Genomic DNA, 12,433 nt, shown 5'->3' with positions numbered 1-12,433 from the left:
GTTTTTGAATTTTGATTGGTAAAGTTTGACATTTTAGGGTTTTGACTGAAAATGAGACTGGCACTTGGTGGCTTAATGTGTTTTTTTATGGCGGTGCATGTTGAATTTTAGATAATCTTTGTTTGAGTTTTAATTTTTCAGGTAAGGTTTAGGGTTTTGAGTGGAAACGTGTGTTGTTGTTACAATTCTGAGATGGTATAATGGGGTGTTTCACCTTTATTCTTTGTTACTTGTCTTATTGGTCTTATATGAAAGTGATGTTGCTTTAAGGTTAAAATAGAGTGTTTATGTAAAATATGAAATATATGGGTGCTTTTTACCTGCTCACAGAAAATGGAAAGTGCCTGTGTTTTTAAAAAGTTGTCTGTGCAAATTGGTCCGTGTAGTTGTAAAAATGTTCATTGAGGATACCGGAGTATTTACTTGTTGGAACTTAAACGGATTTGCTTGATTTTGCCACAGATCCACTGGAAAATTTAAAGAGATAGGATTTAGGAATCAATATTACAGAAAATCCAATGGAAAGATGGAAGCAGTTAGGATTTGTTTTGCATTGCGGAGGTTCATTTTGAGATTTGTGTGCGTAAAATGAGTAGTTGTGTCACCTTTTTGGGGGGTCATACTTGTACCATGTTCCTTTTCCATTTCCAATGATACAATATCATTCAGTTTACCTTGCTTTTCTGCTTTGGATCAGGAAAGCATATTTTACTAACTTTAATCTTCTCTTAATTGTGGAGAACAGATTTTATGGATGAAGAATATGGTGTAGAGTTGAAAGTCAAGAATGATCCACCAATATCCTAAAATGTTCCAATTGTTCCCAAAGAGGAGGATATGGATGAGCAAGAATTTGATAAGATGATTGAAGAGCGTTACAAGAACAATCCTAGATTTTGCTATGCCGAAGATGCTGATGAAGCTAAAAGATCCATGGAAAGAAATTTTCTCGAGCCTTCTGCAAAGGACCCAACTGTCTGGGAAGTCAAATGCATGGTAGGATGTTCATTATATAGGCAAATAGTTTGGTTCTTGCCATTGTATTTTGAATTGCATTCCTTAACATTCTCCTGCCATTGCCTTTACATGTTTTATTTGACTGACTTCTTGGTTGTAGGTTGGACGCGAGAGGCATTCAGCTTTTTGCCTCATGCAGAAGTTTGTTGACTTGAAATCTCTGGATACCAAACTTCAGATAATATCTGCATTTGCCATTGACCATGTAAAGGGTTTTCTTTATATTGAAGCTGGCAAGCAAATTGATGTTATTGAGGCAAGGCACATTTTTTTGCATCGAATAAGCAATGAGGAATTTATCCTTTTTAGAATGTTTTTTCCAGTAAACTAATATTGTTCTAATAATTCTGATCTTAGGCATGTAAAGGGCTTTGCTGCATATATTCTAGCAGAGTGGCACAGTTCCTAAAAATGAAGTGTCTCATCTGATCTCCATCCGGAGAGGTTGTAATCAAGTTACTGAGGGCACATGGGCTCTTGTAAAGAATGGGAACTATAAGGGTGACCTGGTGCAGGTGCAGTGCGAATGAGCTTGTTAGCTGATTCCTCGCTTTGTTCTGAAATTGAATCTGTCTTCGCTCTGAATTAATTTTGTTTCTGTAGATTGTGGCTGTAAATGATGTGCGGAAAAAAGCAACAGTGAAGCTGATTCCAAGAATTGATTTTCAAGTGTTGGCACAAAAATTTGTAAGGAGACTTTTAAATAGCAGAGCTGATATCCTCTGCCTGTAATAATATAGTTTAGAATTTTGTTTGTTTTGTTTCGGGTCTTTAAGGTTAATGGTGGTTTCTTGCATTATTTTCCAATGGTAAAATAGATATAAATTTGGAGGTAGAAATGGTTCGGACAGAGGAGGTTATGGAGGTAGAGGCAAATCTGACGGGGGTGGATTTGGAGTTAGAGGTGGTTTAGACCGAGGGGGCTCTAGAGGTAGAGGGGACAGAGGCGGCTTTGGTGGTAGAGGCAGAGGAAGGAGAGATCAAAATGGTGGTTGGAGTGACAACGGTTCTGCTGAAGATAGAACCTTTGGTTGGAAGAATGGGGCAAACAATAGAAGTGGAGGATGGAAAAATAATGGTGGTGGAAGCAGTTGGAACCAAGGAGGTGATAATAAGAGCCAACATAATAGCTGGAATTCTGGTGGTGGTGGAACAAGCCATCGAGCTGGTTGTTGGAGCAGCCAAGATTCAGACTGGAACCAGTCAAGAATGGCCAAAGATAGTTGTAGTAATGACCTTGCTGGTGGTTGGAACAAGGGAACTGGTGCAAATATTGATGCTGCCTGGGGTCAAGGAAACAGCTGGAAGTCATCAAATTCTTCTGGTGGGGACTGGAATTCAAACAAAGAAATTAAAGGTTCTGATGATCAAGGAAGTGGCTGGAACAAAGGATCTGGTTCTTGTGTTCCAGGTGATGGCTGGGGGAACAAAGGAGCTGGTGCAGGAGATGCAGGGACACTGGAGGTGATGCTAAGTCCTGGAATCAATCAAGTGCTAGACTGGAATCAATCAAGTGCTTCTGGCGGAGGCCAATCATCTGGCTGGAGTCAATCAATGGAGGTAAAGGAAGGAACTAGTGCTGGTGGAGAACCAACCGGTCCATGGGGTAAAGCATCGACAAATTCTTGGAATCAATCAAGCATAGACATATAAGGTTCTGATGATCGAGGGAGTGGCTGGGGGAACAAAGGAGCATGTTTGGGAAGTGCAGGGGCAACTGGAGGTGATGCCAAGACCTGGAATCCATCCAGTGCTTCTGTTGGAGGTCAATCATCTAGTTGGAGTCAATCAACAGAGGCAAAAGGAGCTAATGCAAGTGGGGAACAAACTGATACATGGGGTAAAGCATCATTAAGTTCTTGGGGAAACAAAGAGAATGATGGAAGTTCCATAGGAGGGTGGTAATTGCTTTGCAAACTAGCAATGTTACTTATTTTTTGAAGATTAACGGTTCTGTATGTGGTAACTTATTCACCACTAGGAAGGATCCAACACCTCTTGAAACTCTGCACCAGTGTCCAATAATTCATGTATGTTTCCTTGAGGCATTTTGAATCATGGTACTCCCGAAAAGAAGCTGCTCTTGGAGCATTGATCATGGAGATGGTTTCTAGTTTATGGCAGTATGTGCATAGTTATGTTATCCTGTACGCGCGCATTATTTATATATTAGTTTGTATGTCAAGATGCTAATCCTAGTGCCAGAAAATGCCTTTGTAGGTGAAATTGCATGGGTATCCATGTTTTTATGAAGCGTTCCGCTTTGTCCACTTCAATAGACTCAACAGAAAGCAGTGGAATCAATTTTTTGAATGCTTATGTTGAACAGATGATAAAACAGGTTGTGTGAAGGAAATAAATCAACATGCGTGGCGAGCTTCATTCTTAAAGAAACTCGGTGAGCTTAATCTTCATTTATGGATGATGCAGGGACGGAATCTGCCTCCCAGGCTTGCATGTGAATCCACAATGCATATCTCGGATCCGCCAATGTTTCCATAAACCGGCCTCTTTGATTGCACTTAGCACATAGCATTGCTAATACAAGTCCCAATGATAAACATGAATGAAGAACGCCTGAATGATACAAATCTGCAAAGCAAGCACTCATGCATGAAGCAAGAGAAGAGGGAGCCCTGAAAAGGATCTCGCTATTTTCGCTAGAAAACTAGTCACGGTGCCCTGAAAAGGACTCGTAGACACGTTAGTAAAGGACTTCTTGAATCTTTGCTTTAAGAAGCTTGAACCAAAAGATATTCCATATTTTTTGTATTGCCCTCAATTCAAGTTGCCGTCTTAGCTCAGCTGGTAGAGCGCATGGCTTTTAACCATGTGGTCGTGGGTTCGATTCCCACAGACGGCGGTGATATGATTTTCTTTTTAAATTCAACTTTCATATTTCTATTTCTATGACGGTAAAGTCTCTCTCTCTCTTACATAGAGATTCTTAAAGTCATATAAAATCTGCTAGGACGGTTTGGCAAGTTTCTCCGACAAGACAGTCCCTGTTAACTCAGGAAAATTACAGACCAATGGCAAATAAAAAGACTCGACAAAAGAAAAGAGAAGGAAAAAAAAATAGCAAAAATATTCGACAAAAGATCCGAAACGCCACCTCAGCCACCTATATCCTATCTATCCGTCGCCAAAATTTTATTTCAGTCACTTCTTTAGCTGAGCAAGAAAGGACTAATCCACATGCATAGTTTGTATTCTTCATCTTGACCCAATATGACGGGGCTCGTATTAGTGAAAATTTGATGTTATATCTATACAATTGTAGCAATCAACAGGGCTTGCAATGGAATCCGACTGGATGTAATGACATTGTCCCCTTTAAATCTTTAATATTGATGATGAATTTTTCTCTCCTTAAATTTAGACGTCTATAATGATAATAATGGGAAAGATTCCAAGGCAACATGGCCGGTGCTGGTGCACAGAATTAAAATAATTAGAAGGGACAAAAAGATTATGCTGGTAGATGCTGGTGGTGGCGCACCGCTCCCGAATATCATTCCGAAGTAATCGCCATCACCACCGCTGGACCCGGACCCCTGGACGCCGGTGTTGGTTGTAGAGCTAGTCCCACCTCCGCTGAATCCCGGAGTAGAAATGCTCCCACTGTCATCTCTGTGCAAATGATTGAAAACCAACTAGTGAATACATTATTTTGAAGATCAAATGATGACATGATTCAATAGAAAATGATGCTTATTAACGAATCTAACATTAGAAGCGTTTAAAAAATTGGTGGCCCTAATGCTTGGTGGCCAAAAGGGTTGGTGTGGGGGACGTCGTATACGTGGAGACTGTTTGGGCCGTTGAAGGTCTATATGGGACAACCACAACAGAAGCGACCGCCCATGACATTAGAAAAACAACAGCAGATAATTATTATGGAGTAGACAAACTAGAACTGGAGTGGAGTCTCACGTGAGATTAAGGGGTTGTGGGGCTTAAGCTAGAGCTTCTCTTGACATGTTTGAATTGCAGCTACATTTTCCGGCAACAAAGGGAAAGGGAACACAACTCATAAAGAGGATAGCCTATTTATGTTTAAAAAAATGGAGTAATAGAGAACCAGAGAAAGTAAGGAGGAAATTTAGAGAAGCTTAACGGGCAAAAGTCAAGCATCAGGAAAATGCAAAGCAACTAGGCCACAAGGAAAGCTCCTTTTCCAATACTGATGATGCACACCTACATGTCCATGTCCAGTTAAAACCCCCACCAATTAATAAGTGGGAACCACAGCATGTTGAAAGCCATGGACTTGGCCCCATACATATTTGCTGGAAAGCAGATCAAGAGAACATAATTGCGTCACCTTCCCATACAAAACACTGAAACACACCACCACACTAGCATATGTCCTTTGCCCTGTGTGGGTCACCTAAAATTATCTCTAAAGGAAAAGGCCGGACTTTGCAACTAAGCTCATTTTTCTTCACGATTTAGGCACCTCTGATTGACACAGACATATAAAGCCTAGACGGTACATGGCAACTTAAAACTACCACATGGCAGTGACAGGGAAGAATTTCTATTAACAGTTTCATTTTCTGGACAATTAAGAGTTCCCGGAGACAAATTGCAATCGGAGTTTATTCGAGTACATGTTTAATTAAAAATCCCTACCAGAAGCCCCTTTACGTGAGCTCAGGCTCAAAGGGCTACAGGTTCCAGTAATGCAAGCATGGGTTCCCTCATACAAGAAGTTCATAATACTGCTCGAGGGCAAAGAACAGCGACACGGTAGCGGATCACATGCAACAAATCTTGTGCCCGATTCACACATTCGGCTAAGATCCACAAATGCTAGCAAAGAAGTAGTGGTAGCTATTGACTGAAACCAAGTTTTTAGGCCTAAACCCTAAAGCGAGCAAGTCCAAGAGGGTCCACCAACACGAGATACAATGAGATCCAACGGTAACCAAAATGCAGAGGCACGGAACTTATATAATAGAAGACCCTATTTGCCATGCAGTAGCAGTACTGGAAAGGCACAGGAGAGAGTGGAGACCAACAAATGAACTGTAAGACTGCTTTTGTTGGTACTAGCTAGATTCCCAATGCAATGCATGATCACGTGCACCAGTGTTCAAAAAGTGTTTTATAAAGGCGAGGACTCTTGCTGTCAAGACGCGTTTGTTTTTGCGCATGGAGGTTCGCATGAAATAAATAAATAAATTTATATTTACTTTTTTAGTATTTTGATGTGATATTGCCAAAAACAAATACGATAAAAAATCATTTTAATATATTAAAAAAAACATTTAAAAAAACCATGCTACCAAAAAACTCCTATCAAATTTTTTGGTTGGATCCAAAAGCCATCTTTGTAAGCACAAAGCTAAGCTAACAATAAAAACACAGAAAGCTTTCCCTCGACAAAGATTAGGCATGGATTACCAAAAAATCAGACTACGAAATGTCTACTTTCATTCACTCCACACAGAACAAGACTGATCAAACCGAAAGATTTTCCCAGAAAAACTTTCAGCACGTAAGTTTCTGGAATAGTGACGCTACAGGGAATTATTTCAACACCTAATAAAATGCAATTAATTAGGAGAAAGGTAATTAAGAGTAACAGGTAATTCAGTTGATATCAGTAATACGGACAAAAGGCGCTCAAAAAGTTGAAAAAGAGAACATAAAGTGGGGTCAAGTTAGTAAGGTTTACCTAGGGTCACCGAAGACACCAGCATTCAAGGTGAGTTGTTGAATTAAACCAGCAGACTTTGGTTCCACACTGGAGGCTTTACTATACTGTGTACTCAGACCGGCTCCTGAGGGCACAAAGAACGCTCCGTTTACCATTATGTCCCCATCTGATCTCCAATTCCAACCTGCCCAGTCTCCCTCGTTTGTGTCCACCCTCTTTGTTACCTGTAAAGATTTCATGAGGTCACCATCAGCGATTGCACTCCACGTTCCGAAAATGTGAGTGGGAGTATGCACAGGGGATTTTGTACTGCATTTTAATGGCTGGCAGGCACCAAAGAGATCACTTTCATGCTGATAATGGTTTAGATTTAATTTTTATGGGGGTAACAGCTTGTTTTTCATGGATGTTGCCATCAACTTCACTTAATCGATCATGAATCAATCATATATTCTACCTTAAATGATGAGAAATAACTCGGAGCAGACTAACCTCTTTGGCATTATCATCAGTTGGTGCGGTATATCGATTCCCTTGACTATTTATGGTAGGATTCGCACTACCACCGATAGCATACATCTCCCAGGCTGTAAAATCATTGTTCACCACATGTATATACCCTCTTCTACACCTTGGCATACGTTGGACCAGCCCTTGGCCAAAGTGATTAAAGGCTATGGTAACTTGCATACCTGTGTCCAATGCATACTTATCATCATGCCCCAATAGCATCACTTCATCATGGTGGGTGAAATGGTTGTTTGATATGGTAATCCCGGTGGACCCCATTATAGCATCAATCAAACCATCAGTGCAGTAAGATAAAGAACAGTGATCGATCCAAATCTTCTGGGCCCCAAAAATGGAAATGCCATCACCGTCTGATCTCCCTCTCCATCCAACATGAGTTGGTGATGCTGCTATGTTAGTATTACCAGAAGGCTTGCAGTGGTGAACGTGGATGTTGTGGATAATAATGTGTGATACGTATTGAAGTGTTATGCACCCATTTCCTGTAATGTGAACATTTGCGCCGCGGCCATCAATAGTTTTGTAACTATTGAAAATAAGCTCATGTTTGAGCTTGATGACCATATTTGAAGAGAAGATGATCCACAGAGGTTGGTCTTGGATGACACCGTAACGTAATGTGCCTGGTTTTGGGTTGGCTGGATCATAGTCGGAGGAGTCCGTGACCACATAGATCTGACCACCTCTTCCACCTAACGAGCCTTGACCAAATCCAATGGCGCAGTCAGCTAAACGTTGGCGGTTGTTAGCCCAGTTAGAGTTGCATCTCCAGCAATCGTCGATGGGGTTTCCAGTTTGGCATTGGTCCTTCTCTTGAATTGACATAAGGTGCCTTCTTGATAGAGATGCATTGACTCTCCTGCCAGATAAAATATAAAAAAAAATATCAATAATGTGATAAAAGTATGGAAATAACATTTGGTTGGCTTGGAGAACATGTAAAATGGGGGAAGATAAAATAAGCCATGCAGCTAAATGACTTGGGGTAAAAAGAAGGGTTAGAAAAACAGGGGAAATAGGGTATGCTCTGTTTGTTTCCCGGGAAAATGCAATGACAGCAAGAAAAATGACAACTTTGTTTTGTTTTGGTGTTGTAGATCGGTAAAGAGTTGAAAATGAGAGGCACCCGTGAGACAGAAGCCTTCAATGAACAGAACCCATACGGGGTTTTGTTTGACTGTCCCCTGTTTGGTTGCTGAGAAAATATGGCAAATCAAGAAAATGTGGTTTTATTTTCCATTTCCAGCTCAAAATCACTGCAAAAGAGAGATCCTCCTAGCAATGAGAACAGCCCAGGTAAGAATTGTTCAAAATCAGGAAAACAGAAACTACCATAAACACCAGAAGCAAAACCCAAGTTAGCATTTTTCTCTAGCTAATAGGCTTGAAGTTGGAAACTACAAAAAAACCACGATGCAAAACCAGAAAATGAGCTAACACAAGATGGGTTTCTAGCGAATTGTAGCGGAAGGCTGTAAAGGCCTCACCGTTTTACATCTTCAGCAACAGCCTCAGGGTCTGGATGTTGGTGTGGAAGGGTGAGATTGAAGGCAGTAGTTTCAATGATGAATCGAGTGAGAGAAGTAAAGAGGCAAATTGAGAGAATGTAGATACTGGGAAGCTTCATCGAAGTAGCAATTAAAATGGCTTAGGTTATTAGGTCTTCGTTGTTTAACCTCGTGCTTCTCTGTAGAAGAAGATTCTTCAAAGAATGGGTGGATGTGTGTTTCTTGAAGAACAACCAAAAGACACTTAGGAACCTTTAGATTTTGGGAAAATGTGATGTGTTTGCAGTAGCTTATATCATGAAACAAGATTACAATAATGACATGGCATAAATAAAACTGTCACTTCCTCGGCAGGGCTCTCTGGTTTGTCTTTTCAATTGTGCCAACAACGAAGGAAGGAAGAACAGGGAGGAGGGGCGTGGTGGCTGTGACAGAGATAGACATGGAGAATGGTTATATGGGAGGAAGAGAAAATGTTACTCTCCCTTCTTTCTCTTTAGTTCTCTAGGGTAGAGAGCCTCTCGGTCACTCACATTCCTACCTTGCTTTCTAATTACTCTGGGGGGCGAAAAGAAAAAATTCATTGCAAGAGGTTAATTTTTTAAGTGTGGGAGAGCTTATCCAAAAAAATGCTGAGATTTCTTTCTTTTCCTTGTTTTGGTTTGATTTTTTTTCTTTTCTTTTCTTTTTATATTTTGTCTTGGGATAAAGATTCTTGCAGGAATGGCTGCAAGTAATTTATGTTCTGTTCTAATCTGCTGGTAAAGCCTATTTCTCAGGTGGAGACAGAACCCGCTTCTACGCTGGCTTGGCTAGACTAATAAAATGGAGATTAGAGTAAATTATGCTATCAACGTTGCAGCTTTTCAGTAATTTCTCTGTGCAAGTTGAAAACTTAAAACAAAGAGCCTTTACTTTTTTATCAACTGTCTAGGGTTCTCATTTGCCTATGAAGCAGAAAAGGTGAAATGACACCAAAATCTTTAGGATGGTCCCAGTTATTTGCAAGATGATATAAACTGTCTGGGCCTTGCAGAGATAGCATGTGGGCTCAAGTGTCTCCTCTCAAGGAATAGGTGACAGGTGCGGAGGGCAATTTTTGCAACAGACGAAGTGGGCATTCATTGGAAGGTACTGTTTATTTTTTTGTTTTAAAATTTTTTTAAAAAGATTTAAAAAATTATTTTTTATTTATTTTAAATTAATATGTTTTTAATATTATTATTCTAATATTAAAAATAATTTAAAAAAATAAAAAAATATTATTGACATGTATTTTAGTATGAAAAATTATTAAAAAAATAATAGCAACTATACTTATAAACAAGCTCTAAAATGAATATAAAATATTTTTAAAAATAATATAATAAAAAATACTTTAAAAATAATATATTTTTAACTTAGTTCAGATAATATAGTTTTATTAATAATAATTAATTATATAACTGTTGTAGACACTTGTTATTATTGATAAGGGTTATTAGCAATAGTTAATAATAATAATGGATGTTTATAATTATTAATTAATTATTATCGTTAATAGTAATAGTGTCAAGCAGCATAATTTACTCTGGATTTTTAGATAAAATAAAGTTTAAACCATTGTGACCAAAATCTAAATAAAATCACAAAGTTTGCACCGTCACAACTAAAAGCTAAAATAAATCATAAATTATCAAACCTCGAGTCTATAATTAAAACAAAAGTTATTTTAACATCATTTTTATTTGTTAATTATGATCCCTGGTTATTGTCTATGTTTTTAAAACATTGTTTTTATCCATATATATTTTTATAACTGTTAATAGATGATTTAAAATTCTAAACAACTTGTTTACATGGTTATTTGTTAATTAACAATATTAAAAAATAAAAATATATAATATGCAAGATAATTTTAAAATTAACATGACAATTAACAAAACAATATTACAAAAATAGTAGTAATAAAGATAATCACAAACTAAAAAATAACATAGTATAATAATACATTTGGATCTATTCATATCTTTTGCAATGATAAAACTTCATCAATAGTATAATTTTTACCGATGTGCGTGGTCTCCTTGTCAAAGACAGTATTATATAGGCTTAATATCTCTCCTGACAAGTCAAAAAATTATACAACATATCTTGAACTAAGAATATGCACAATAACAAGTAAATCCATCATCATCACCCAAATCATAAAGATTAACCGCAACATATCTACTATCAAGTAACAATTGTCAAAACCAACAAAAAATAAATAAAAATTATTGATTAATAAAATAGGTACAATGTTTTTTTGTCAAGATCTATAAAAAATAACAAATACTTATAATATTTTAATTCCAACATGTATGTGGCTCATATTCCACCTCCTCGTATTAAGGAACTTGTGCTGGGTTAATTATGATGATTCAATGTGTTATACTCCAACGTATTTTTTCTTGTAAATTACATGACATGTCTCTTTATAAATAAAATTTATTCGTGTATCTCATATCTATACATATTGAAAATGATAAATTATTTAATTATAAGTAGAGTGTTTACCTAACAATTGATCAAATATAATTAAATGTTTGTATTCGTGTTAAACAAGATGCATTGCTTTAAATTAAACTATTGCACTGCACCATCAAACAAACAAGCAATACTAATATATTGTCATGTTTTTATGATGTGCAAGTGGTAATTTTACTAGTTGCGGTGGAGGAAATGTTAGACACTAAAACATAGGCCAATAGCCTACGATATAAAAGTGGTAAAAATATTTTTAGCAATAATACATGGATGATTCTGATATTTTGACAAGAGATTATTTTGAGGGATTGAAAGCTGTTTTTTTTTTGGATTTTTTTCCCTGATTTCTAGAGTTTTTTTATTTTATTTTATAAGTAGAGGCCATAAAAAAAAAAAAGAGTGTTTATAAATGCACCGTAGACACAACTCAGAATCAAGATCTTGTTATAAAACTGTTATTATAAATTGTAATTATTAAAAAACCACCAATGAGAAGAACAATTGTATTAAAACTGCAATTTTGACTTATAATTTTTATTTAAATTATTATTATTTAACAATCATGATTTTTAACGGTGATTCTTTGCCCAAAAATTTTCAAAACCATGTCATTTTCTATTAACTTTCTTGAATATGTGTTATTTAAAAACAAATCCAACAAGAGTGGCAACTGCACGTCACGCAAGTGCAATTATATCCCCACCTGAACTAACTTGTGTTTGTTTCTACAACTATATATATATATATATTAAAAAATTAAAAAATATTATTTTAATATATTTTTAATTATAAAAACATTTTTATAAATAAAAACACGCTAACACATGCAAATATCCCAACACTGTATCATGTAATAGCTCTCGAGCACATTATTAATTTCGGCCACAAATGTGCTGATGATAGCGCGGCTAGATATCCCGGATGGCAAGTTTACTGTTTATTTAAATGTTTTAAAAATATTTTAAAAAATAAAACATTTTATTTTTTAAAATTATTTTGATATATTAATATCAAAAATAATTTTTAAAAAATAAAAAATTATTAATATATATTTTAATATAAAAAATTATTTAAAAAATACTCACAACTATATTATAATACGAAGACACCTCGCCCAATTCAATAATAACCTTCTTATCTTGCTCGAAACACCGAGTGATGACAAATTCAATCACATCCCCAATGTTTTCGGTGGTAATTC

The 12,433-nt window shown here is 36.9% G+C and overlaps 1 protein-coding gene and 1 non-coding gene across 5 annotated transcripts; one reads left to right on the top strand and one right to left on the bottom strand.

The window, feature by feature from the left end:
- Positions 1–3,807: 3,807 nt before the first annotated feature.
- On the top strand, positions 3,808–3,880 carry TRNAK-UUU (transfer RNA lysine (anticodon UUU)). The gene has a single exon. It is a non-coding gene; the product is annotated as a tRNA-Lys (tRNA).
- Positions 3,881–4,294: 414 nt separating this feature from the next.
- LOC105125545 (Pectin lyase-like superfamily protein) lies at positions 4,295–9,355 on the bottom strand. 4 transcript variants are annotated; one of them, XM_011026058.1, is made up of 5 exons: positions 8,704–9,354; positions 7,178–8,075; positions 6,704–6,909; positions 4,954–5,013; positions 4,295–4,650 (listed from the first exon to the last, which is right to left on the bottom strand). In XM_011026058.1, exons 1-4 carry the CDS (start codon positions 8,841–8,843, stop codon positions 4,977–4,979), a joined length of 1,281 nt encoding a protein of 426 aa, XP_011024360.1. In that variant the 5' UTR covers positions 8,844–9,354; the 3' UTR covers positions 4,295–4,650; positions 4,954–4,976. The 4 variants fall into 4 exon arrangements, with proteins under 4 accessions (XP_011024360.1, XP_011024358.1, XP_011024356.1 ...); XM_011026056.1 differs by lacking the exon at positions 4,954–5,013 and adding an exon at positions 8,343–8,472 and having other exon boundaries at positions 8,704–8,794; XM_011026054.1 differs by lacking the exon at positions 4,954–5,013 and having other exon boundaries at positions 8,704–9,353.
- Between the last annotated feature and the right edge of the window lie 3,078 nt (positions 9,356–12,433).

Source organism: Populus euphratica, unplaced genomic scaffold (genome assembly GCF_000495115.2).
Source record: "Populus euphratica unplaced genomic scaffold, PopEup_1.0 scaffold22.1, whole genome shotgun sequence".
NCBI lineage: Eukaryota > Viridiplantae > Streptophyta > Magnoliopsida > Malpighiales > Salicaceae > Populus > Populus euphratica.
Note: the sequence above shows the minus strand (reverse complement) of the source record. Positions and strands in the feature narration are given on the sequence as shown.